General features: G+C 57.6%; 1 protein-coding gene across 6 annotated transcripts in view; it reads left to right on the top strand.

The window, feature by feature from the left end:
• TLE3 (TLE family member 3, transcriptional corepressor) overlaps window positions 1-25,608 on the top strand; it is a 45,435-nt gene extending 19,827 nt beyond the window's left edge. The window contains exons 5-20 of one of the 6 annotated variants that reach the window (XM_082834368.1): window positions 680-742; window positions 2,319-2,393; window positions 10,025-10,229; window positions 12,012-12,028; window positions 15,600-15,719; window positions 16,647-16,697; window positions 17,339-17,491; window positions 17,905-18,010; window positions 18,602-18,801; window positions 19,628-19,704; window positions 20,470-20,719; window positions 21,105-21,352; window positions 22,181-22,328; window positions 23,104-23,254; window positions 24,355-24,431; window positions 25,499-25,608. In XM_082834368.1, the coding sequence (XP_082690494.1) occupies window positions 680-742; window positions 2,319-2,393; window positions 10,025-10,229; window positions 12,012-12,028; window positions 15,600-15,719; window positions 16,647-16,697; window positions 17,339-17,491; window positions 17,905-18,010; window positions 18,602-18,801; window positions 19,628-19,704; window positions 20,470-20,719; window positions 21,105-21,352; window positions 22,181-22,328; window positions 23,104-23,254; window positions 24,355-24,431; window positions 25,499-25,606 (2,049 nt within the window). In that variant the 3' untranslated portion in view covers window positions 25,607-25,608. Of the gene's footprint in view, window positions 1-679; window positions 743-2,318; window positions 2,424-10,024; window positions 10,230-12,011; window positions 12,029-15,599; window positions 15,720-16,646; window positions 16,698-17,338; window positions 17,492-17,904; window positions 18,047-18,601; window positions 18,802-19,627; window positions 19,705-20,469; window positions 20,720-21,104; window positions 21,353-22,180; window positions 22,329-23,103; window positions 23,255-24,354; window positions 24,432-25,498 lie in introns of all 6 variants that reach the window. The other 5 variants (XM_082834367.1, XM_082834365.1, XM_082834366.1 and 2 more) reach the window with 5 other exon arrangements.
• Window positions 25,609-25,867: the final 259 nt, after the last annotated feature.

Below are 25,867 nucleotides of genomic sequence, written 5' to 3'. Positions count from 1 at the left end.
ATCATGTTAGAGAAGGCAGTGCTCTATGCCCCCCAAAAGGAAGCGTCGACGGTGGGATTTCAGGCTGGGCAGCACATATAAGGGTGAGGGAGCGGTCTGGTGGGAGACAGGCAGCAGCGGAAAGTGGAGGGCGAGGGAGACCCTTTAAGACACATATCGCCGGGTGTGGGGCTGGCCCCAGGGAACACTTTGGCACATGCAGCCGGGTGTCTTGCATCACCTCCTGATTTGTCTGGGAGCCTGAGGGCCTGGCTTGCTGTTGCCCTTGGGGCCACGCGGCGTAGCAGTTCTTCTCACCACACTGCATTTCACTCTTGTTTGTAATGGGTTTCACCACAGTGGGTGGTGTGGAGGTGGTTCTTGTTTAGTTTTTGCGTTGTTTTGATTAGGGCTTCCATCCAGAGGAGGCGAACTGGATACTCTGAACCAAACACAGAGACCACCTCTGATAGGAAATTGGAGTTCCCTGAAATGTAGGCAGCCCGGTTGGAGGGAGTTGGAAGAGATTGCTTCACGCTGTGGATTTAGCGAGGCCTCCTGGCAGGAGGCCCACCGAGGGTGGAAGGATGGAGCCCGTCGGGGGTCTGCGGTTCTGGGGGGAGCTTGTCCTTCCACCGTCTGACATTTTGGCGACTTGATTTATTGGCCTGAGCCTCACGCAGTCTCTTTTCCTTTGCAGACAGAGATCGCGAAGAGACTGAACACGATTTTAGCACAGATCATGCCTTTCCTGTCACAAGAGGTAAGCCCTTCTTTTACTGTGCCCTCCGTTTCTTGCAGAGCAGCCCAGTGGCTGCCTAGGTCTCACCGGAGCCCCAGCCCCTGTCCGTTGACGTGGACTGAAGTTGACAGCCTGGGGCTTTACAGAAGCTCCTCCGGCACATGAGAGGGGCCACTTGCTCCTTCAGTGGAACCTGTTCTCTGCCCTTGCCTGAGCCCCGAGAGGAGGGTCCTGGCCTGTGGAGGGGCTAACAGTGGGCAGTGGGTACCGCTGTGCCTCCCCTCACCGCCGGCCCTACCCCATCCCAACCAGCATTCCCAGCCTCTGCTTCCCCGTGCCCCAGCTTCCACACCTGGAGACGTCTAAGAGCAAGGAAGCCTGGCCAGTTAGCACCGAGGGCCAGACCCTGCAAGGAGAACTACTACCCAAAGGGGACCCCGGCCCCCAGGACAGAGTGTCCTCATCAGCGGCATGACCAAGCCAGTCACATCATCTTCTAAGCACACATTTGCAAGAGACTCCCGCCTGAGGCAGGGCTGGACCAGTGGGCAGTAGGAGAAAAGCATCTGCAAGGAGGCCCCGTGGTGCAGGGCAGATGGGTGGGCTGCCCGAGAGGGGCCCCTTTCCATCCAGCAGAGCTCACTCCAGCCTGGGGCAGACCTGCCCTCCAGGCCCCCGTCAGTGGCTTAGACCACCCTCGCTCCCTCCGGGATTCCTGGGTCTCTTGAGTCGCAGTAGTGACCCATACGTGACTGAATTCATGTAAAAACAGGATATAGTGATGTCCTAGGAGCTTGCAACCCATTAGGGGAGACAGCTGCCTATGAAGCAGGTTTCACCTCAAGGCTGAAGGGAATGAATGCACTAAAAAAAAGTTTTTTTTAAATAGACTCTATTCTTTATAGTTTGAGGTTCACAGCAAAACTGAGTGCAAGGTACAGAGACGTCCCACCATCAATATCCCACACCAGAGTAACTGATGAACCTACATCGACACATTATCACCCAATTCCCAGCTTATAACGTTGTGCCATTTTTTTGTTGTTGTTCGTTTTCTATTTAGATAGATCCAGGGTGAGTATCTGTAGATACACGTACTTTTCCTCTGAACCCTTTGGGTGTGAGTTGCAAACACCCTGACAGCTCACAGCACTCACTGCTCCAGCTGCCTCTCCTAACAGGACACCCTCCTACGGGACTGCACTGTGGTCACCACATTTAGGAAATGAATAATCATTCAGTAGCATCTTCTAATATCCAGCCTGGGTGTTAGTTTGGGGACTTATGCCTGGAAGGAAGTTTTTTTTGTCTCAGATGCCTGGAAGGAAGTTTCTTTGTCTGCGTGGCGGAGGGAGACGGTCGACAAATAGCCCTCTTTGGGCTCTTTTATATTTTAACTTAAAACTCCGGGAAGTGTGGATTACAGAAGTAATAGGCACGCGTTGAGAAGGGTTTAAAGGGTCCCCCGTCCTCCCTGTGTCCTGCTTTGGTCGGTGGACCTCCTCTGCCTCCTGTGTCACCACCTGTCCCCTACCCCCGTGCCTCCGTGGTCGGTCGGGGAAGGCAGCCGCCTCTAACCCACACCCGCTCCCTCCAGCACCAGCAGCAGGTGGCGCAGGCGGTGGAGCGAGCCAAGCAGGTCACCATGACGGAGCTGAACGCCATCATCGGGGTACGTGGACTCCCCAGTCTGCCTCTCACCGTGTGTATAGCCCTTTTATTCCTCTCACTTACCATAACCAGAGATGGACCCTGACCTTAGCTGGCCTCAAAGAATGGCAGCCCCAGGGCTCCGGCCTCTCCCAGCATCTCAAGGGCTTGGACCCGCCTAGAGATCTCCCCCTGTGGCTCCCCGGTTGCCTCTCACTCCCCAAGTTAAAGCGGTGCCCGACACGACCCGATCCGCCTCGAAATTCATCAGCCCCATCCTTTCCCGGCTTTCGGTATCTCCAGCATTGAGGGGGGGGTGGACTCTGGGATCACCTTGGAGGCCAACCTGGTTTCTCCCACCTCCCCAGGGGCCTGTCCCCTCACTGGCAAAGGTCTACCCTTCTTTGGCCACCTGGGATCAGAACTGTCTCTGCTGTACTGTGATGTGAAACGTGCTGTGGCATTTGGGGCTGGGCCTTGCTGTCCCATGCGCTGAGCTGCCTGGCGGAGTCTTCATCCTGGGCCCATGTCAGGTCCAGCCAGGGCCCCTGGCTAGGTCTCCCTGATGTTCTAGAAGTCCCGTCTCACCCGGGAACAGGAAAAGATAATGCAGAGTGCTTCGTGAGACCCACTTGTGGTCTGGCCCCTCAGTGAAAGGAGGAAGCCCGGTCTCTCCCTATTAGTGCTCCTACCTGGCTTACATCTTTAGTGCATTTGTGGGGTTCACACAGCATCTTCCTCCTGCTTGCTGCTCTGGTATGAGTCTGCTAAAGGATATTTAAGACAAGCACCTGAGGAGAAACAGGTTTTTTAAGGGGACTTTGGGCAAGGCTCTTAGCTCAGGTGCACCTGTCCACCTTTGGTCCCTAAAGTCAACAGGGTGGGTGAGATCACTGCTTCCCATCCACAGATGGCTGAGTCCAGGTCCCCAACGGAGCTTCTGAGCAATACATTCTAGGGCACTCACCCCAGAGTTCTTTTCCATAGGTTTGGGGTGGACCCGGAAATCTGTGTTTTTGAAGTTTTCTAGATCATTCGGAAGGGTAGTCAGGCTTGGGAAGCAGTGGACTGGTTGGCTGAGGTCCCTCTAGCCCTCTGATTGGTCCTCATTCCTCCGCTTGTTCTTAAGTACAGTCATTATTTCAAGGTGGAACTGAAGGCCTAGGATGTTCTGCTTGGTGGGATGAATGATGACTCTGGGCTCTTCATTCTGGGGCAGAAACCTGGAGACCTGTGTTCTAGTTAAGCCTCTTCCCCAGGTGACCTCAGGCAGTCCCATCTTTTCCTCGGGCCTTAGTTTCTGCGTCTGTTACAGGAGGGGGTGGACCAGCTCATCTCTTTGGGCCAGGAACGCCGGGAGGGTGGGCTTTTGGAGTGACAGAGTGATGCTGGTGGGTACGGATCCTCCACCACAGTATTGGGACCCCGTGATGGTTACTGGGCTCTGTCCTTCCGGTCTGAGTCCCGTGGCAGCTGCTGAGAGCTGCTGGAGGACGGCCAGGGCGGGAGCAGTAGCCTTGTCTGAATCCTGACAGCGTTGAGGGGGGAGGAGCAGAGAGGAGGCCAGAAAGGGGAACGGGAGCGACTGGTCACTGCTTTTAGCCAGTGAACTTGGGAGGCAGAGCCCCCAGCAGGGAAATCATAATATGGTAAAATTCGAAATCTCCTTGGAAACCATCTCATTAGCCCAGGGTTGTTCAGCCTCAGGACTCGTGAACTTTGAGGCCACATACTTTGTGAGGATGTGCAGTAGGGTGTTCAGCGGCAGCTCTGGCCTCCACCCACTGGATGCCAGTGGCACCCTCCCACACACAGCTGTGACACCCCACAACGTCTCCAGACATTGCCAGATGTCCCGGCAGGGGTCAGGGGCAGTGCACGAAACGGCCCGTGGTAGAGAACCACTGATCCGGCCGAGGCCCTTGCTTTACAGAGACGGGGAGTGACTCACAGATGGTCACACACGGTCCAGGAGCAACGCCGGGCCAGAGGCCCCGGGCTGGCTTTCGGCTTAGGGCTCTTCCCCCCGCCACCTCCCGTCCAGTCCAGCCCCGGTGTGGCGCCTGTGTCCTCCTCAGTGGCCAGTTCACAGCGTGGGGGCTTTGCTGAGAGTGGCAGATGAGGGCTCGGGGTGGGAAGTGCGTTCTCTGATACTTCTCCTCTCTCAGATCCTCTTCCCTATCCGCTTTCCAGGCCCAGCCTTTCCCATCCCTCCGTGGCCACAGTGGAGTCCCTTCTCCCCCACTGTCTCCCCCCGCCCCCAACTTTGGAATTAAAATCCTCTTATGAAATTTTTTTTTTTTTTAAGTTCTAAGAGAAGAGTGGAATTGGGGGAAGAAGCGCTGCTTGGATTAGCTCCACTTCCTTCAAGGAGTATTTAGGAAGCTACACGTTAGGCCAAGGCAGCTAGAGGCAGATATTGGAATTCAATTAAAGCCAACGAGTGGGGCCTGTGACCCCCATTTTCGAGGTAATTGCTTCTCCGGCTCTGAGTGAATGCGGCTGTCTCCCTGTCATTAAGAAGGCAGCCGTCTAATCAGTGCGCCTGACAGAGCCTCACAAGGCAGGAATTACGGACGGCTGAGGGTGGCTCGCCGAGCCAGGGCATCCTGTGAAGGAGGAAGGAGAGGGACAGCGGGCTTGCGGCCGGGCTGACTCGGGAGAGCGATGGGAGGAGGGTGGCAGGGGGCCGGGAGGGCTGATGGCCAGAGGGCAGGAGTCCTGCCCCAGCAAGAAAGGGCGGTGAAGGGGAGGACCCAGAAGCCTTGTGGCTACCCACATGGTACTGTCCGATTTGCCCCTCTTGGGGGAGAAGTAGCCCAGCCCCCTGGTCTGGGAGTTAGCGGGGGCTTTGGGCAAGTCACTTCATTCCTCTGGCCTGTGTTCCCCATTTGTGAAAAGATGGAAAAGGGCTGGGCAAGTTTCCTTTGACGTGCCCTTTTCAGTCAGTCATCTGGGGCTCTCCTGGGCATGGGGCGGAAGGATTCTGGGTTCACATCTTGGCTCATTTCAGAGAGAGATGAGAGGTCAGGTAGACACATCTGGCACGGGCATACCTGCAGCTAGTGGTGTGTGTTTATCACATGAATTACAGTATTTCCAGGGTCTCCCCTCCAGGTGGGAGAGGCCAGAATCCAGCGTCAGCTTGGTGTGAGGGGACAGGGGACAGAGGACAGAGGGGCTGACGGAAGCCCAGGCTTGCTGGCCCAGTCCGCCCACCACACACAGGGCCACGGGGAACTCAAGTGACCGTCTGGGGAAGGCAGGCCTGAAGGTGTATGTCTGTTCGCCAGGGCCTGCCAGGACCCAGTTACCGCAGACCTGTTACACACCCTTTTTTCTCGGATCCAAGTTATTAGGGGATCGTTGGAGGGTCAAAAGATTCCTGAGCGTGAGGGGTGAAATATTGGTCAGCAGCTTGCACAAGGCCCCCCCAAGCAGATTAAAGACCCTGTGAGCCGGTTACCCACCATCTTCAGAACTCGTGTTTTAGTTTGCTCCGCGCTAGTCCAAGGTCACTGAACCTGGCAGGTGGAGGGGCACGTACCTCACTGGCCCCACTGACGATCTGGCCTGCATTCCCTTGGAAATTATTAGTGGAAGATACAAGTGTTGGCTTGATTGGGTTTTTTTTTCATTTTTTTATATTGGAGTATAGTTGATTAACAACGTGTTAATGTCAGGCATACAGCAGACTGATTCAGTTGTACGTATACATGTATCCATTCTCTTTCAGCTTCTTTTCCCATTAGGTTATTACAGAATAGTGAGCAGAGTTCCCTGTGCTGTACAGTAGGTCCCTGTTGGTGCTTACGTATTTTTTTTTTTAAATTGGGTGAGCGGGGTGAGGAAGGGGGAGGTTTTCGCTTGTTACAAACTACACTGGGTATTTTGAAGCCGGTCCTGAGGTTCTCGCGTTCCCTCCAGGATGCCGACGAGCTGGGCTCAGTTGACTGGGAGAAGGATGGTGCGGCGAGCGGGCCTTAGAATGAACGCATCTGTTTCTCTCAGCCAGGGGGCCGTGGTAGAGAGGAGTCGTGCTGGGTTTGCGTCCTGGCTCTGGTTACTTTGGCTTAGCGGAGTTCCTTCACCTCCCCCTGAGCCTGTTCCCGTCTCTGAAATGGGGATAACGGGGTTGTTGTGAGCTCTCCAAGCTATAACAGAGCATGAAGGCACAATTCAGCCTGGAGATGGGGGGCCACCTCCGTGGGCAGGAAGTAGAGGCCGGGGCTGCCCTCCCTCTCCTGGGAGGGCAGGTCGTCTGCATCTTACGCAGTTAGGACTCTGTCTGGATGTCCTTGGTGGGTCTCAGCCCTGGAAATGCTTAGACAGCTTCACTAGGTTTAACCCAAATCATGAACCTGAGAAGCGAAGCATTAAATCAGGTTGCAGAGGCGTGAAGCGTGATGTGCATAGTCCAGTTACACAGACGCGGCCAGCGCGGGCCTCCCCGACAGTCTCCCGTGTAAGTGGCCATACTTTCGGAGCCCGGGAACTGGGCATCTGGCACACGTGAGGACAGGGACACACGTTTGCCCCATGGGACATGTTTTTTGACAGGTTGCTGTTCCAGTGTGAAATGTTAAAGGTGGGAGGAGGGCGTGCTCACGAGGGGGCTTGCCTCCAGACGCCCCACCCCTCTTTTGGGGTTGGGGGGTGGGTGGTTGACTTCCTTTCCTATGGTGGACGGAGAAATCCTGGTCTTGGAGGGAATGGTGGAAGCCAGGGACAGGCTGCTGCAGAGTGGTGAAGCCCAGTTCCCTCCTCGGACGGTGGACTTGATCCCATTTGTCCCCAGTTGAAAACGCTGTCACCCTCCCACTCGGATGTCACTGTGTTTCTGCACGTCGCCCTCTGAAGTCACAGATATGTCACAGGGATAGAAATGCAGCCTGAGGATGGCTGTACCCTGCCTGCGACACGGGGACGGAGAGACAGGTGGATCACTGCCAGCCGGCTCCCCTTGCCCCGCTGCAGCAAAGACTTTATCTCCCTCTTTATCACAACCAGGACTGTTGTTAGCAGACCCTTGGCCCAACAAGCCCTGGCGTCTGTCCTCGCCCCAGGAGAGGAGCCTGGGAGGAGGTCGGCTCTCTGTCCCTGCTTCCTGGAGCCTGCTGGGCCGTTCCCGACTATGCCTTCCAGCCACCCAGAGCAGACCTCAGGGGAGTTTCTGGCTGTGCAGGGGGTGCTCTTGTATTTGAAGATGAGAAGTACATGGAAGCTGCCTTTCCTCTGTTGCAAAGAAGAGACACTCCTGCTTGACGGTCCACGGCTGAAAACCAACCTGTCCATCTGGGAAGCTCAGCAACTTTGAAAGCCACTGTCTTCCAAGCGGCCACTGCAACTACAGCTTTTGTTCCAAGTTTCTGATGCTGGTTCACTGGTTCGTGTTTTGGGAAGCAGGAAGCGCCACTGATGCCCCTCTTCCCAACCAAGAGGAGGCTTGGATCTGGGCAGGTGGATGGCTTTTGGACAGAGACACTCTGCTGACTTACTTCCCAGCCTCTCTGTGTAAACCCTTTTCCAACATTTTCATTTATTCACCCAGCAGATGTGTATTGGGCAAACATGCCAGGCCCCACCCGAGGTGCTGGGATGGATAAAACAAGGTCCTTTCTTCCTGGAGCCCACGAGTTGCCAAGATCAGAGAAAGATGCACTTCTATTTGTGGTCCACTCATAGTTTTTGCTAATGTTTGTTGAACACCTACTTTGCCTTCACATGTAGTAACGCACGTGATCCTTGTACAACCTGAAGAGATGGGCTGCATTCTGATCCCCACTTTGCAGATGTGGAAACTGAGGCTGAGAGAGGTCCACTGTTGTCTAAGTTCTTAAAACTGATAAAAGATCGAGCGGGACATCTTCCTTAGTCTGTCTGGCTCCAGAGTCTGAGCTGTCATAACTCTCAGAAAGGAGGAACCGGTTCTGACCCGGATGATGGGGAGGGCTTCCAGGGGGCCCTTCGGCTTCGCTTCTGCTCTGGCCTCTCGAGGCAGATCTGGGGTCAGGCTGCAACCTGGACCAGTGCCCACCGGCAGCTTCCGTAAACTGCCCACCAAGAGATGTCCTAGGTCTGGAGCAGTGGCCGTGGGTCCCAGCCTTTCTCCCCAAACTGAGAAATGAGCTCTCTGGGGCCAGGAGTGTGGTGTGACTGGGGGTGCCATTAATTTGGGGGTGCACCAGGTTGGCGGTTGGCGGCTTAGTTGGGGAAGAGTGGGGCTCTTAATCCCTGACCTCAAACACACTCATTGCCTCTCGGAGCCTCACGTCTGTCCAGAGCTGTGGGCCTGCATTGTGTTTTGTCGTCTGTTCATCAGTGGCCTGAGAGCCACGGTTCACGCTGACAGGCCAGCTCGTCACGTCTTAGCTCTTTGTCACTCCCACCAACTCTCCTTGCTTTGGGGAGGAGGGTCTCTTTAGGAACATTCTTTGGCTGACGTCGGTGGTTGACAGACTTGAGTCCAGATACCACACTAGCGGTGAGACTTGGCTAGTTACTGGCTGCCCCCTCCAGCCCCTAAGTGCCAGTTTGCCATCTGTAAAATGGGCAGAACCCTTCTGCCAGGTAGTTGGAAGGGTCAGAGAAAATATTTGGAAAGGGCCCAGGCATGGATTCAGGCATTCAGTAAATTTCTGTTCCCTCCTGTTGTGCTCGTTGAGACGAAAGATGTATGTGTACCCAAGGGCCCAGCCATTCCTAAGAAATGTTTCAGTCCCTACGAAATATTCCGCCGTGGCGTAGCGTGCGCCACAGTGCCCGTGGTTCTTGACGCAACCTTGGGAATGATAAAGGGCGCTTTGTCTTGGCTGCTGGGGGAGCGCAAGGGGAAGGGGGAAAAGAAGACCCAGAGGCTAGTGCTGAGCAGAATCCTTAATTAGGGATTGTTACCCTTGCTATTGACAGTAAGTGGCTTAATGCATGACTAGATTTTGGAAGGGGAGGGAGCCTTGGAAGGGCCTCTGGGAAACGTTTAGCTATCGTTATGAGATCACTTAGTGAGTAACCTGCCTGAGGTCACCCAGCTAGTGAGCGCCAGGATTTGAATCCTGGTCTGTCTTGATTCCAAAGCCCCCACTCCTCCTGTTACCCTGTTCTCCACTCTGATGTCCGGTGACGTCGGCTCTCATTCCACTGGCCCCAAACTCCTCTCCATCTCGGGACTCCTCTGCCGTGTCCTGCCTCCGCTTTGTAAGACAGGCGTGGAGTTCCTCAGGATTAGGGAGTCTTCCCCAGGGTACGGGCTCAGGGTGGGAAGCGCTGGCTGCTGACGTTTGCAGGCATGTAAGCATGAGCAAAACTGTGGCCGCTGGGAGCGTAAAAGTGGATCGCCCTCAACGGAGAGGGAGCCCCGACGACTGGCTTTTAAACGCATGCTGTATTTATCTTGGGCTTGGAAACACGCGTTGAGAAGTTCTGTCCTGAGACTGGGGTTGGAGAGGAGGTGGAGCGTTTGCCATCATAGATCTTGTGTCTCACTTGCGGTCCATTACCAGACTTCCTCCGGCATGACAGCATGTGTGGCCTGAGCTGGGGGCAGAGGTACGGGGGGGGCATGTGCCCCTGGCACTTCCTGGAGGAGCGAGAGGGCTGGCCCAGGCCTCCCCGGCCCTCCCCGCTCAGCCGCGCTCACCACCAACTTCATTACAGCAACAGCAGCTCCAGGCGCAGCACCTCTCCCACGCCACGCACGGCCCCCCGGTGCAGCTGCCGCCCCACCCGTCAGGCCTCCAGCCTCCAGGGATCCCCCCGGTGACGGGGAGCAGCTCAGGGCTGCTGGCGCTTGGTGCCCTGGGCAGCCAGGCCCACCTGTCGGTGAAGGACGAGAAGAACCACCATGAACTGGACCACAGAGGTGCGGCCCGGGGCAGGGGCGGAGGGCAGAGTGCAGGGCTGGGGGCAGAGGATTTGGAGGCCCCTCTGTGAACAGACACAGCAAATGCTGTCACCCTAGGACCAGGAGTTAGCAAAAGGCTTGGGGCCATCTGTTAAGTTCCTGGTACACGGAAACCGGAGCCCCATCCCCCAGGCCACCCCCCAATCCTTGATGTGTACCTTCTCTTCTTTGCCCTGGAAGACATCTTGTCCTTTCTTCCTGGAATACCTTCCCATCTTCCTAGCCACACCCTGTCCACCCTCCAAGGGCCAGCCCCAGTCCCACCCCTGCAGGATGCCCTCCTGGCCAAGCTGAGGGTCTCTTTTCAAATTCCCGTAAGAGTTCAAGAGTTGGGGGTCCCAAGACGGAGCCCTTTGTTACCGTTCTTCTGTTTCCTACCCTGGAAAGTGTTTTATCCTCACCAGGATTGTTAGTCCTCTGAGGACAGAGACCACGTCCTTTGAAAAAGATACCCAGTTGGCGCTCAAGTAAAGACTCATTAGGGGACTGTCTTTAAGTAGAGGTGGTGGTGACACTGCTGCAGGGAGATGATTGGGAAGACTGGGAATTAGAACGTCCTCTACCCTTAACCCAGCCTGTCCTGCAAAGACCCCTGAAACTGCGCTGAGAAGGGCCTTGGGAGGGGGCCTAGTTTGATCGGGAAAGAAGAGGGCCTGGCTTCCTAGCAGACCCTTTGCAAAGGTTGCCACCTTGTGTGGTCTGCCCTTAGATGTTAGTTTTATAGCTTTATTGAGATACAGTCGGCACATACTACCCTGTTTAAGGTGCACCATGTGATGGTTTGATTTGCCCTTAGATACTTACTGGGGCACATGGCCAATGCGTTATGAGCCGGCCCTGGGCACAGGGGGCTTGGAGTGTTACCATCCTGCCTGGGCCGGGGCCATGGGGCGGTAGGAGCAGGTCGTGGGAACCAGAGACTACGTTTTTTTGCCCCTGCAGTAGGATGGTCCTCCTGGCAGAGGAAGAGGGCCTCCCCACAACAGACAGGAGGATCAGGGAGCTAGTGCTTGGCTGGGCAAATAATCAGAGGCCTCAGCTTCCTGGGGCGTCTTGGTAAAGAAACAGAGAAGAGTATTAATTAAAAAACAACACCGGGCTTCCCTGGTGGCGCAGTGGTTGAGAGTCCGCCTGCCGATGCAGGGGACACGGGTTCGTGCCCCGGTCCGGGAAGATCCCACATGCCGCGGAGCGGCTGGGCCCGTGAGCCATGGCCGCTGAGCCTGTGCGTCCGGAGCCTGTGCTCCGCAACGGGAGAGGCCACAACAGTGAGAGGCCCGCGTACAGCAAAACAACACCACCAAAATACCACTCCGATCATTCCTTTTAAAAAAAAAAATAACAATAACGTTCTCAGCTCCCAGATCCTGTGGCTATTTTGCGTAGCACGATCTTCCCAAGTTTACGGCTTTAAAAACTGCTGACCAGTAATCTTGGTGCCTTTCTCCGCATGTCAGGGAGAGCTAGGCCACAGATCCCCCCCTGCTGCCCCGCCGGGGCCTGGTGGCCGAGTGAAGCATTGGGATTGGGGCGGTTAATTTCCAAACTGAGAGACGTCACCTAATGGCCCTACCTTGGCTGACCCGCGGTGACGCAGAGGGCCAGGCCGCTGCCCGTTTTAAAACCCGTGAACTAGTAAAGCATAAAAGCCAACCGGACGATACTGACCTTGCTTTCTTTTTTGTTTCTTTGTCTTGGGGGACCTGACCCTCCTCCTGTCCTGGCCTTCTGTCCCCAAAGAGAGAGAATCCAGCACGGTAAGTCCAGCACTCTGGAACCTGTGGGGGGGGGGGGGGTTGGGTGCTGGGGGAGGGTCAGCCCTAACCCTGTGTGGGCTCCTGGGAGGAGGGTGTTGTCCCCTGTTGAGTGACCTGCACTTGGGGAAGCCTTCGTCTCTCCAGGCTTCAGGGCCATCATTTGTTAAATGAAGAGCTGGGCTAAGTGAGCTCTAACCAGCCGCCTTTTGTAGGAGAGGTGATTACTGGAGAGGTCAGCCAGCCAGCCCTGGGCCCTCCAAGCGGGGGTTGTGGAGTCACAGGCTGAACCCAGAGCTCGGGACCCTGGTGTCCCCCCCTCGTTTGGGGCTGGAGTGCCTCCCTGCCCCCCAGATTGGCTGACCCCTGTATGATCCTATTTCCTCCCAACACCTGAGGTTTCTCCCTGTTCTAGGCTTTAACTCGGTTTGAGAAAGTGCTAGCAAGCGAGCATTAAGGGCAGGCTGCCTGCGTGTCTGTCAGCTCTGAGATTTGCTGTAAATCTTTCTGAGCACACGGAGGCTCAGAGGTTCTGTTTCAAGTGAATAAGCCTCTGAATAAGCACAGTGGAGTCTGGATAAAAAAAAATCCTCCAGCGATTAACACAGCTATTTTATTCCTCATCGCCGTCCTTGTATCTGGGGCCATCTAATCTGTTAGGATGGCTTTGGTTATTACCTCGTGTTAAGTGGGACTTGGAAGGTCAGGCAGTTAACTAACCATCTAGACAGCAGCTTCCTTGGGCAGCTCCTCCATCCCGACCCACCTCCCCTTCCCAGCCCTCTACCCGGGCTGACTTTAAACCTCCCATTAGCAGCAGTGCTCACGTCCCCTCTCGACTTGCCTGTGTGCTCGGAAATCCAGGTCATGTGGGCCCAGGAATGGCTAGGTGCGTAAGAAAGGAACAGCTGAAACTGTACATCCATTTTGATTGCTTTAGTGTTGATCCCGGTAGGTGGCCTTCTTGGAGGGCTGGGCTGGACACCTCAAGGCTCAGTCTGGTCCCAGATTCATGGGACGTTGGGTAGTCCTCTTGGCCTCTCTGAGCCTCAGTTTCTCTATCTGTAACATGGCAATATTCCTGCCCAGCCAGCCTCTCCGCTTAGCTAGGAAGACCCCCTGCTCAGAACGGGACCCAGGATCCGGAGCTTACCTGCTTAACAGGGACCTGCCGCACAGAGAAGTGGGTGTGCGGCCCCTTCCCTGCCTTCACACATTCTCATGCTCATCCTCGTCGCTCTTGACTCTGGCTTTGTGCCCCCATCTGTGAACGATTTCTGCTAAAAGGAACCCATGGGGAGCCCCTAAGAGCTGGGCTCTTCGCTCCTCAGTGCTCGCCGACATCCAGACTCAGGGCAGAGGGGCCATCCTTGGGCCACTGGAGAATTCCGTGGAAATGAATCGGGACACCGTCCTGGGCCGGGAGGGGGTGTGGGGCGTCCCGGGGACAGGCAGTAGGGGCTCACATGTGTGCACGCGGCCATGGTGTTGGAGGGAGTGTAGACAAACGTAATCAGCCCTTTGGAAACGAGGTTGTCAACAGATGAGGCCCCGGCAGGAAAGACAGGGCCGTGTCGGAGTGGGAGGGGGACCGGCTGGATGGGCTGGAAGCTGTCCCAGAGGGGTTAGTCTGGAGTCCAATTAGAGGTAGCTTCATTCATATTTCCTTGCCTAGCCGAAGCAATAAAAAATACTTAGTTTTTTGGCCGCCTGCCAGCCAGAGGCGGGCTGGATCGATGCCGCTAAACGCCTGACAGGACTCTGCTCCGGTAGCAGCGAGGGTTTTCAGCCTGACTGCAGGAGAAGAAAGAGCCCGCTGTTCTCTGAGCCGTGGCCCTGGTCGCGGGGAGAAACACGAGCAGCCGCGCGCCCCCCTTTCCTCCCCGCCTGCCCACCCGAGAGCAGAGGGGCTGGGAGCGCTTCTGCTTAGCACGGGGTGGCCACCGTCAGAGGAACTGAAATGAAATGACGGCGATTTTTCTGCCGGCGCTCGCCCCGGCTAATTGAATCACGGCTGTGCGTGGATCGCCGCCGCGCCTGCCCGGCTGCGGGGAGGGTTGAGCTGCACTTCCATTATAACCTCCGTATTTTCTTCAAGGCTTGAGAACTCTGCCATTTTAATTTGCTTCAGGCAGAAGCTTGGCAGGGAAGGGCTGCCCAGAAACCGGCTTAGGGGAGGAAATAAAGTCCTGTGGCTGGTTCCCGCACCACTCCCCCCACCCCACTCCGTCCCCGGCCTCTGGGGACGTGGGGAGACTTTCAAGCTGCCTCTTGATGCCCTTCTCCTCGGAGCAGACGTCCCTCTGGGTCCCCATGTGGCCTTGTCACACACCCCTGGGGATGGGGATGAAGTGGACTTGGCCTTCCCTCCAGCTGGATTGTGAGCTCCTGGAGGGCAGGGACTGTGTCTTGTTCTTTCCTCCACGCCTGGCATCCAGCCCCAGGCCTGATCCAGGGCAGGTGCCCTGAAGAGGGTGCTGTGCGAAGCGGGGACGGGGTCGCGTGGTCTCTTAGGAAGGGGCAAACCTCGGCAGCCCCCTGGAGGGGGTTGTGGTATTTTTCTCTCGGCACAGAGGTTTGCTGGCAGGTACCCCTGCCCGTAGCTCCTTCCTCCCTGCTCCCAGCCCGTTCCTGGTTACCCATCACACCACCAGCCAGGGTCCTCCTCTGCGGGCAGCTCTCCCCTTCCAGCACCGCTCCGTCCCCGGGCCCGCTGGCCCGTGCTCCTCCTGCCTCGCCTGTTGGCCCACCTTCCCTCTTCCCAGGCCTGAAATTCCAAACTCTCCTTGTCCTCACTTGCTTTGTAGTTGAAGGGAGAACTTGCTAAGTCTCTTCCAGGCCTGAAAAACTTGGGTTTCCTTCGTGTTGCCTGCTGCTGGGGGACCTTGGGCACGTTGCCCATTGTCTTGGGGCCCCTCCTTTCCCGTCATTACAAAGCGGGGGAGTCTACCTGTTCTCTATACCTTTTCCTGTCTTAAGAGGGGAAAGGCTTCATGACATTGCATTTTCTGTTTCTTTATAACTCTGGAGTTTCTCTAAAGTTGTAGAAGGCCATGCTGTAGTTGTAGGGTGTTCGTACAAAATGCCCCATCGCCCACCTACAGTTAGGAGGCCTGTTGGCACCCCGGCGATCCCCGTCCCGGTCAGTCTCCCCGCTCCTGTCGGGTTCAGCAGATGAAGTATTGCACTTGGCCCCAGTTTGTTGGCTCAGATCCATCTTTCGAGACCCAGTGCGGATTGAGCTTATCCATTCTTTGAGCAAATACATGTGGCAGGCACAGATGGGCGATGGGGGACACAGGCGTGACCCCCGCCCGCCCTCATGAGGCATACAGTCTCATAGGCCAGAGGCAGACGGCCTGTGCTGGGTTAATTATCTAATAGCAGCTATAAAAGAGAATCGTCGTGCTCCCAGGGGAACCGAGTCTGGGGAGTTGGGAGGGCATCCCTGGGGAAACTCCGATGGAGCTGAGACCTGCAGGACACACACGACACCTCAGCTGACCTTCTGAGTCACTTAGCTATGTCGATATGTGCATGAAACGTTCATGCTCACTCTCCTCCTTGCTTCCAGAATAACTCGGTGTCGCCCTCGGAAAGCCTGCGGGCCAGTGAGAAGCACCGGGGCTCTGCCGACTACAGCATGGAAGCCAAGAAGCGGAAAGCAGAGGAGAAGGACAGTTTGAGCCGATACGTACGTCTGAGAGCGCGGCGGGTTCCGCCGGGGTTTGGATTGGGTGGGCTGGGCTGGGGGAGACCCCACGGGGCCTGAGTCATGGGAGAGTCGGGAAGAAGTGGGGGCAGGAGACACTGCCGCACTGAGGAGGGCAGGTGGCCCGGGCAGGGGAAGCGTCCACAGACCGATGTCCTGTGAGCCTGCGGACCATGGCCAGGAGGCAGTGGACAGGGAAGTCATCCCAGCCTCCGTAGGGCCTGGGGAGAGCTAGGGGCACCTCCCCCGATGGGCCAAAACCCCCCTGCTGCCATCACGGCCCCCTCAGAACCTCCGGTCTGCTCTGGGGACCGTTCCTGGCATCCCCCCACTTCAACCCTACAGGTGGTCATGGTGTCTGCTCTGTGCCAGGCCGAGCAGGGCTGAGAGCTGGGGCAGAGGGCAGGGGGCGATGCAGTGTGGGACCTGGTGCCCTTGGGCCCGGCCCTCCGTGTTCAGCTCCTTGGCTGTTCTGGGGCTTCGGACACGTAGCACAGCCAAAGCCTCAGCTGCGTTTCTGGGAGACAAGGCTAATCACCTCCCCACACACACGGTGATGGGAATGATGGAACGAGACCAGCGCACTCACTTGCAAATGGTGGTGGATATCAGGCCAGCTGGAGAGAGGTGTCTGGCTCCAGAGCGACATGTTAAAGCAGCCTTAGAGATATTATAACTGGGCAGGTGTTGGTGAGGCCGCCTGTGGGCGTGGGAGCAGAGTGACCGTGGGGCTGGGGGCTGGGCTAGCAAACAGCAAGGAGAAGAGGTCGGCTTTGGTGGGGCTGAGTGGGGAGAGCATGGACTTTGGGGTTTGGCCGGGGTTCAGATCCTGGCTGGTGGAAGCAGGGGCGTGGTCTGGGCTCAGTCTGGGGTGGGCGTGGCCTCTCACTGGCTTCCCTCTCCGTGCAGGACAGTGACGGGGACAAGAGTGACGATCTGGTGGTGGACGTTTCCAATGAGGTAAGGGCCAGCCCAGGTCGCAGGGCGGCTGTCCCTGTGCAGGGTGGTTGGCGATTGCTCCTGTCCTGGGTGGGAGCTGTCTTATCTCAGCTGTTGCACCGTTACCAGCAGCCCCAGCTGGGTGACGAGGCCTTTGGGGTTGGGCTGGTCAGGAGGAGGAGAGCAGGGCTTGGCTGCCTGGTGGCTGGGCATTCGTGCACACTGCTGGGTTCCTAGGCTGGGTCTCCAGAGAGAGGCCCCTGAAGACCCCAGGGGAGGGCTGGCTCCCAGTCACCATGGTCCTCCAGGTCAGCTCTGTTCTCCCCACCACCCCTGGGATCTTGGGGTTGTGAGCCTCCTGGGTCAGCCGTAGCGAGGGAGGGGGAGCTGGAAAGGACCTACCCAGGGCCAAGGCCCAGCTGCCCAGCTTGGAGTCCTGAACTTGTATTTGATCTTGGGCAGGTCACCTCCACCCACCCAGGCCTCAGTCTCCCCCCATCTGTGGGATGAAGGGGTCAGACTAGGTCATTAAAAACTCATTGTCCCCACTTGGGACCAGGCTCTTTTCCCATGCCCCGTGCCTACTCCATTCCCGTCCCCAGAGCAGAGAGACTCCAGACTCGTCACTGCTCAGCACATCCCCATATCACTTGTGTTTTTAGGACCCAGCGACGCCCCGGGTCAGCCCGGCACACTCCCCTCCTGAAAACGGGCTGGACAAGGCCCGTGGCCTGAAGAAGGACGCTCCCACCAGCCCCGCCTCGGTGGCCTCCTCCAGCAGTACGCCCTCCTCCAAGACCAAAGACCTTGGTCATGTATGTGGGGTCTGCCCCTGGCGCCGCAGAGGCTGGGAGAGGGTGGGGAACGTGGGGGCAGAGGGAAAACGTTCTGGAAAAGGGTCTGGATCTGGAGCGGTGCTAAGTGGAAGGCAGAGGGCTGGAGTAGAAAGTACACGGATTGGGGCTTGGCCTGGGTTCAAATCCTGTCTTTACCACTTACAGGCCGAGCCCTGTGTTTATTATTAGTTAACGTTTCTAAGCCTTAGTTGCTGCATCTATGAAATGGGAACAATTACCACAGTCCCTGCCAAACAAGACTGGGCAAGAATGAGGAGCTGTGGGGCAGAAGATTCAGAGCTGGGTCCAGCACTGGGCTACATGTGGTGCCCCGCTCTTGGGAGAAAGGAATCTTCATGGCTTCCCTTGGTCTCTGCATCTACCCTCTTCAGAATGACAAATCCTCCACCCCTGGGCTCAAGTCCAACACACCAACCCCAAGGAACGATGCCCCAACTCCGGGCACCAGCACGACCCCAGGACTCCGGTCGATGCCGGGCAAGCCTCCAGGCATGGACCCGATAGGTATAATGGGTAGGCACGATGGGGCTGGGCTGACCATGTGTGAGGGGAGGGGCTCTGCCCCAGGCCAGGGCTGGAGCCTCACAGATGGGGGCCAGGGAGGGGGGTCAGAGGCAGGGCTCTCCCAGGGCCAGTCTCTGGGGGACCTGGTCAGGTTTGAGCAGAAGGTGAGTGCCTGCTTCAACACCGATGTCAGGGCTTCCTGGAGCCGCTGTGCACTCGGTGTGTGGAAGGAGCTTCAGACAGGTCAGGACACCAGTGATCTGTCTGCCTCTGCTGTTAGTTCCGTGAGGCTCTGAACAGCCCCCTCCTCTGGGCCTCCGAGTCCTGCTCTATAAAAAGCGGTGGTCACATCTCTCAGCTCGAACCTTCTTAGGCTGTGAAGATGGGGTTCTCTGGTAGGTGGGTTCAGTCCAGGAGGACTGCTTGGAGTAGGCAGCTTTAGAACACAGGAGGGATTGCTGCTGGGCAGGGAGGCAGCCTGGTGGCCTGAGCTTTGCCCTTGATGGAGGTGTGGGGCCCACTCCCCTTGGTGGCCTCTCCCGGCTGACGGCCGCCTCCTTGCAGCCTCGGCCCTGCGCACGCCCATCTCCATCACCAGCTCCTACGCTGCGCCCTTTGCCATGATGAGCCACCATGAGATGAACGGCTCCCTCACCAGCCCCAGCGCCTACGCCGGCCTCCACAACATCCCACCCCAGATGAGCGCAGCTGCCGCTGCTGCTGCCGCCGCCTATGGCCGATCGCCAATGGTGAGCTTTGGAGCTGTACGTAGACCTTTTGGCTCCTTTTTTGGGGGGACTGGGTAAGGAGCGGGGGAGTTGGAGGGGGTGAAGGTGGCCCTTCCTGCACACCAAAGGGGACCTGGGCCCAGCGACCAGGCAGCTAGCTGCCTTTGGGGTAGAGTGTTTATTAGGAATAAGAGTGGAACACACTTGGGGGTCAGCAGACCTGGGTCCCACCCCGCCTGCCCATCAGTTGCCACGTGACCTCACACAACACAGCCTCCCTGGGCTGCCCCTTTCCATCTGGGAAGCGGGGCTCACACCTCTCTTTCTGGGCTCTGTGGGGGTGGGAATCCCACGGTGAGTCGGGTGATTTCCACGAGGCAGGGACTTGGCAAACGGGGCAGCCCGTTATACCAAGATTTGTCTGCCGTTTATTGAGAGCAGTTCAGACTGGAGAGGTGGGTGCTCTTCCAGGAGACGGTTTTTCTCTTGATCTCCTGAACCCAGGTTGGCCTCCTCTCCACATGACAAGCCCCCTGGGACACCAGGGGAGGGAACAAAGTGAGGAGGGGCCCGCTCGGCCTTGCAGAGCAGGGAGAATGAGCTGGGGGTGGGAGTGGAAGATAACCGGTTCAGAGTTCGGGGTCTGGACCATCATCCTGTTCCTGCCATTGTCCTGGACGAGGCACTTGGCCCTCTTGGGCCCGTGCTCTCTCTGGAACAAGGGGCTGTGCTCTGCCCAGCTGTCTCGGGTTCTGAAGAGGCAGCACCATGCGGGTGGGACAGGAGGTGGTGGAGGGGGATGTGTAGTGGGGGGCGTATGGCGGCACCCCGCACTGAGGGCTGGCCTGGCCTTGCCTTACAGGTTGGGTTTGACCCTCACCCCCCGATGCGGGCCACGGGCCTGCCCTCCAGCCTCGCCTCCATTCCTGGTGGAAAACCGTAAGCTTTGGCTGTTTTCTGCTTCTTGGGGAGGGCAGGGGAGAGCACACCACCCACCCACCCATCCATCCCCTGCCCTGGTGGACCTCCCCTGAGGGAAGGTGTCTGCCCCTCTCGGGGTACCCATAGGCCAGGTTGCAACCCCAGCAAAGCTGCCTGGCCACACTCCTGAACGGCCCCCAGGCTCCCTCTGAAAGGGGAACGAGACAGGGCTGGGGTGGAGGATGTGGTCCCTGGGCTCTGAGAGGGAAGGAACACTTCGGACACTACGGTCTCTCAACCAGACGCCGTGGAGCTGCCCTGGCCTCGGGGGCTCCTGTGGGTTCTGTCCACAGCTGGCACTTAAGACAGCAGGTCGACCATGCTGGCTCGGCCCTGGCTCCGATGTGCACCCTGGGACTCACTTGGAGGGTCGCAGACAGGTTTTCCTCCCCAATGCCACTGACTCCTAGAGGAGGGGTGGCGTTCAAGCTGGGTGGGGGAAGGGTGCTCCCTTCGCACGGCCAGTTTGGGGTCAGCAGCCTGGTTTGCAGCAAGGCTCTGTGAGCGGGGGCAGAAGCCAAGGTTGGACTCTGCAGCGGTTTCCGGCCCGGTGGAGCCAGGCCAAGGAGGTTGGGGTTACCAGGTGCCCTCAGATCTGGGGAGAGGGAACACCTGGAGGCAAGGAGGCCAGGCAGGGGCGGGTGCCGGTCAAACTAGGCAGGAGCTGTGCAAACTGTCATTAGAGGATTGGAGATGGCAGAAGTGTGGTTCTCCCCCTCCCAGAGCCTACTCCTTCCACGTGAGTGCTGACGGGCAGATGCAGCCCGTGCCCTTCCCCCACGATGCCCTGGCAGGCCCCGGCATCCCCAGGCACGCCCGGCAGATCAACACGCTGAGCCACGGGGAGGTGGTGTGCGCGGTGACCATCAGCAACCCCACGCGGCACGTCTACACAGGCGGCAAGGGCTGCGTGAAGATCTGGGACATCAGCCAGCCGGGCAGCAAGAGCCCCATCTCCCAGCTGGACTGCCTGGTGAGGATCCCGGGGCTGGGGGCATCCCTTCCACCTGGTCTAGGAGAGCGGGACAGCCTGGGTCAGGGGGAGAGCCCCATCCCCCCAGCCAGGTGCAGCCCTGTATTGGCTGGGCGGCTTCGGGCAAGTTGGCAAACCTCCCTGAGCCCCACTTTCGTCGTCTGTAAGGGGAGGTGATGCCGACCTCCAGGGGTCTGTGAAGAAGTGAGTGAAAGTTTGAAAGGGGGGTGAACGAGGAGTGAATGAGGAGCCGAGTCGGACGGACAGCTGCCTTCGGCAAGGGCAGGAAGTGGGCAGAAGTGGCCAGGGTGCTCAGTGTTGTGGACCCCCCTGGTCCCCAGGAGGGGAGGAGGGTGGTGCTGAACACTGCCCCTTCCCCCTCCAGAACAGGGACAACTACATCCGCTCCTGCAAGCTGCTCCCCGACGGGCGCACGCTCATCGTGGGCGGCGAGGCCAGCACGCTCACCATCTGGGACCTGGCGTCACCCACGCCCCGCATCAAGGCCGAGCTGACTTCCTCGGCTCCGGCCTGCTACGCCCTGGCCATCAGCCCCGACGCCAAAGTCTGCTTCTCCTGCTGTAGCGACGGGAACATTGCCGTGTGGGACCTGCACAACCAGACCCTAGTCAGGTTAGGCACGGGAGGGAGCGGGGGTTCTTGTCCTCGGGAAGGCCTCGCTGGCCGTGCCTCCTATCTTTGCTGCGACTGGCCTGTCCGAGGTGCTGTGGGCCGGCCGGAACAGCACGGGCAAGGGCACCCAGGTGAGAAAACAGCTTGTGCCAGATGCCTGACATGGGTAGACGATGGAGGGCTCCTTGGCCCAGGAACTTGCACAAGGCTCTGGGGAGAAGGGGAGCTGGAGACACACAGAGAGGGCAGGAGAAGGAGAGGCGTTGAGACCAGGGTGGAGGAGCAGTACCTCTTGGTGGTTACGTGTGGGGCCTCGGGAACAAAGCTGCAGGGTTTCAATCTTGCCTCCGTGTGACCTTGTGCAGGTCACTTAAGCTCCGTGCCTCGGTTTCCCTTGCATGCAACGGGCGGAGTGAAGCCCCTTCCTTAGAGTCGGACCCCAGCGCCGGGCCCAGCATCGGCCCTCAGTGCAGTGTGGCCGTCTGCGTTAGTCATAGCGCCGTGCAGCTGGTTTATGGCCTCAACCGCGTGGTTTATGCGGGGTGACAAGGATGGATCAAGAATGCAAATTGAGGAGGCATGGGGTGTCGGGCTAAGGGGGGGGTTCCCCTGTTACGTACCTGCTCTCCCAGAACTGCCCCTGCCGAAGACCCTTGAGCAGAGTAGGAGAGGGGCCCAGGCCTGGCCCTGCTGCAGGCTCCCCGGGGGGACGATGGACCCCAGTTTCCTGTTCTGCTCAGGCGGAGCTGGCCTGCCCCCTGGGATGGCTGTCCGCTTGGCATCGGTTCTTCCCCGGAGCTCACCCGCATCCCTGCCTGGCCTTCCTAGGCAGTTCCAGGGCCACACGGATGGGGCCAGCTGCATAGACATCTCCCACGACGGCACCAAGCTATGGACCGGAGGCCTGGACAACACCGTGCGCTCCTGGGACCTGCGGGAGGGCCGGCAGCTGCAGCAGCACGACTTCACCTCCCAGGTGTGCCCCCGAGACCTCCCCCTTCCCTCCGTTGGAGCAGCGTGGGGCCTTCCCTCCCCAGGTCCCAGTGGCTGAGTCAGGGGACAAAAGGGCCCTCACACCTGGTCGTTGCAAATGGACCTGAGACCAACCTGAGCCATCTGGGAAGGCTTCCTGGAGGAAGTGGCAATGAAACAGAATCGACAAGGCTTTGGAGTTGGACACACTTGACCCTACGGCTTGGATTTGATTCCCAGCTCCTCTGCCGTTGAGCACTTTGGCCTTGGTTTTCTTACGTGGGATGGGAATAGTCATAGCTGCCTCATGGGTCTGGTGGGAGCACCTGAAATGGTCCCTCTAAAAGCCTTGGCTGTAAGCATGGCTCATAGAAAGCATTCTATAAGTGCCAGGTGTTACTGGGTTCTGTTGTTATTACTTGTTTTAATATTTTAATCTTGCTATTCAAGACGTTAGTGTTTCATTTACTCACATTTTTCTTAAGGAAAGGCAGAAGTCACTGAGGCAGAGAGAATAACTGTGAGAGTGAAATATCTGTGCCACCTCTGAGTTTGCTCTGCCACTTACTTTCTAGAGTCAGCAATCTCTCTGGGCCTCAGCTTCGTCACCTATCAAATGGGGATGAAACACGAGATCCCATTCCCCTGGGTTATCGGGCTTGGCTTTGCAAATGGCAGGTGGGGAGGTGCTGGGGGAAGGAGTGGTGGGACGCTGAGTCTTCAGGGTCCCAGAGCAGGGCTCTGGAGGATGCTAATCTCCTTATGCCCCTCCCCCGCAGATCTTCTCGCTGGGTTACTGCCCCACCGGGGAGTGGCTGGCCGTGGGCATGGAGAGCAGCAACGTGGAGGTGCTGCACCACACCAAGCCCGACAAGTACCAGCTGCACCTGCACGAGAGCTGCGTGCTATCCCTCAAATTCGCCTACTGCGGTGAGCCTGGGGGAGCGGGAGCCCCGGGAGGCCTGGCCTGCCCTCTGTGCATAGATGCGGCCCAAAGCTTAGAAAAGGGCCAGAGCCCCAAAGTGAGCACGGTCCCAGAACCAGGCCCCCTGACTCTGACCAGTACCCCCCATCTGGCGTCCCCCCCCTCCCCGCATCCTCGGATGCAGATGCTGTCACGGGGTACCAAGCACTTGTGAGAGCAGGCTAGAGCCAGACCTTGCTGGCTTGGGGCAAAGGAACAGTACTCACAGCCCTGCCGGCAGTGCTTCCAGGTTGTGGTTCAGACCCCAGGCTCTGGTGGCCATAGCTCTGGACTGGAATATCTGCCGACCCACTTTTTTTCCTTTAATATATAAATTTATTTTACTTCTTTAAAAATTTAGTTATTCCTTTTTGGCTGCGTTGGGTCTTCGTTGCTGTGCGCGGGCTTTCTCTAGTTGTAGCGAATGGGGGCTACTTTCCGTTGCGGTGGGCGGGCTTCTCATTGCGGTGGCTTCTCTCGTTGGAGAGCACGGGCTGTAGGCGCGTGGGCTTCAGTAGTTGTGGCACGCGGACTCAGTAGTTGTGGCTGTGCAGCTCTGATGCGTCCCGTCCTCTCTAAACCCCGACCGGTCTTTCTGTGGACCAGGAATTGCAGGCACCCCACGTGGCTCTGGGAGCCCTGGGGCATTAACGCAGGCAGAGCCCTGTCCCCGCCTTCAGCTGGGTCTCCAGACACTCAGAGCTTTGCCATTCCTAGCACTTCCTGCCATCTTCCAGTAGTAGAATCGAGATGGATCAGTCAACCTTAGTGGCTTTAAAAAGCATCTTTTGGGCAGTGTAATCCCTGTGATTAACTGCAGATCCTCCCTTTCTCCGTCCCAGCCTGCCCGCCCCTCCCCTTGATCGCAGAGGAAGGCATTCTCTGGGTGTCGATGTTTGTGTTACCGCGTCTCGGTTACAAAATGCCTCTCACGAGTGAAGAGTTGGCCCAGCACTGGTTAGCGGTTCACACTGTGTTTCCATGGCAGCCAGCCATGTATGGGGCGGGTCTCACTATAGAGGGCAGCAGCCCACAACCTGATGTTTCCTTTGCCTCCCGCCCGCAGGCAAGTGGTTTGTGAGCACTGGGAAGGATAACCTTCTCAACGCCTGGAGGACACCGTATGGAGCTAGCATATTCCAGGTACCACCCGCCACCCGAGCGCCCCTCCTGATCCTGCCCAGAGTCAGGGCCCGTCCGCGGCCATGGGGGCGGGGCTGGGGGAGGTGAAGCAGAACTTGCCTCGGCCTCTTCCAGCCCCTGCCTGCCAGGGGTCCAGGATGGGTTCTCCAGAGGCAAGGGCTTGGACTTGGGCGCGTCCGTGGGCCGTACACTCTGCTGCTAATGGCATCTGACCCCTCGGGGTGAGGGCTTTTAAGCAGGGGCTCTTGTAGGGTTTCTAGAGCAAGGAGAAGTGAAAACATGCTCTTGGCTTTGGCCTGCACGCTGAGCCCTCGCAGGAGGTGTGCTGGGCATTTGAGCAAACTGGGCAGCTTTTTTTCCTGAGCAGTGTTGTCTGATATTCAAGTAAGTTCGTATTTCATCTCAACACTTCCAAGTAGGGAGAGAGGTGGGGCAGGAGAAAGATCCAGAAGGAGATGGGAGAGAAGGAAGAGGCTTTCTGTGAGTTTTCAAGACCTGGGGCCTGATGCTGTACCCTCTCCCTTGGTCACACAGACGCGCACACATACAGAGACATGCCACACACGCACACACACACACAGTCACACCCGCTCTCAGAGCCAACAAGCCACTTTCTGGATTCAGGCTAGAAGTCTGGCATCTAGCGTGTCACGCACGTAACTTTCAAGTCTCCAGTTAACACTGGATGCTTCAAAACTCAGGTGCAAATCCTTTTTCTTAGCTCACCAGGCTGAGGGTCTGGCCTGTTGACACCTGCTCCCAGCTCAGAAAAGCTTCTTCCTGTTTGTAAACTCAGGATCAAAGCTCACGAGGCTCAAGTGTTCTGTTTTGCTCCTCAGAGACTGTACAGATCATGTTGGGCCCTGTTAACGAGCTTTTCCTTGTGGGGAAGCAGGTGGAAGGGGCCCCTCTAACGGGAAGGGCTGTGTTTGAAGGCCCTGCAGTGTGGGCTCCAGGGCGGGCAGAGGGCGGTTGAATTCAGAGAGCACTGAAAGGGAGGGCATCCAGTACCCACAAAGTGAATTTGTCCTTTCTCTCGCCGCCCTCTCTTGCCTCTCCTCCTCCAGTCTAAGGAATCCTCATCTGTCTTGAGTTGTGACATTTCGGCGGATGACAAATATATTGTAACAGGCTCTGGTGACAAGAAGGCCACGGTTTATGAGGTCATCTACTAAACAAGGACTGTAACAGGGCTGTCAAACTCCGGGAGAAACAGACTCAGCTGTGCCGGGGAGACCCCGGCGAGGGGCTCCGTGGACGTGGAGGATGGGCGGCAAGCGGGCCAGCGCTGTGCTCCGGCGGCTGAGAAGGTGCCCCCGTCACAGTCGGGACTCCCAGGCGTGGATTGATGGGACTCACGGACTCTGATGGATTTCTCCTCTCCTCCCCTTAACGATCCTGGCAGATGCTACACATAGATTTATTCGGGGGCTCGT

This window comes from Leucopleurus acutus (assembly GCF_964270905.1).
Source record: "Leucopleurus acutus genome assembly, chromosome: 1".
Lineage (NCBI taxonomy): Eukaryota > Metazoa > Chordata > Mammalia > Artiodactyla > Delphinidae > Leucopleurus > Leucopleurus acutus.
The sequence above is the reverse complement of the archived record's forward strand: the minus strand, read 5'-3'. Positions and strand labels throughout refer to the sequence as shown.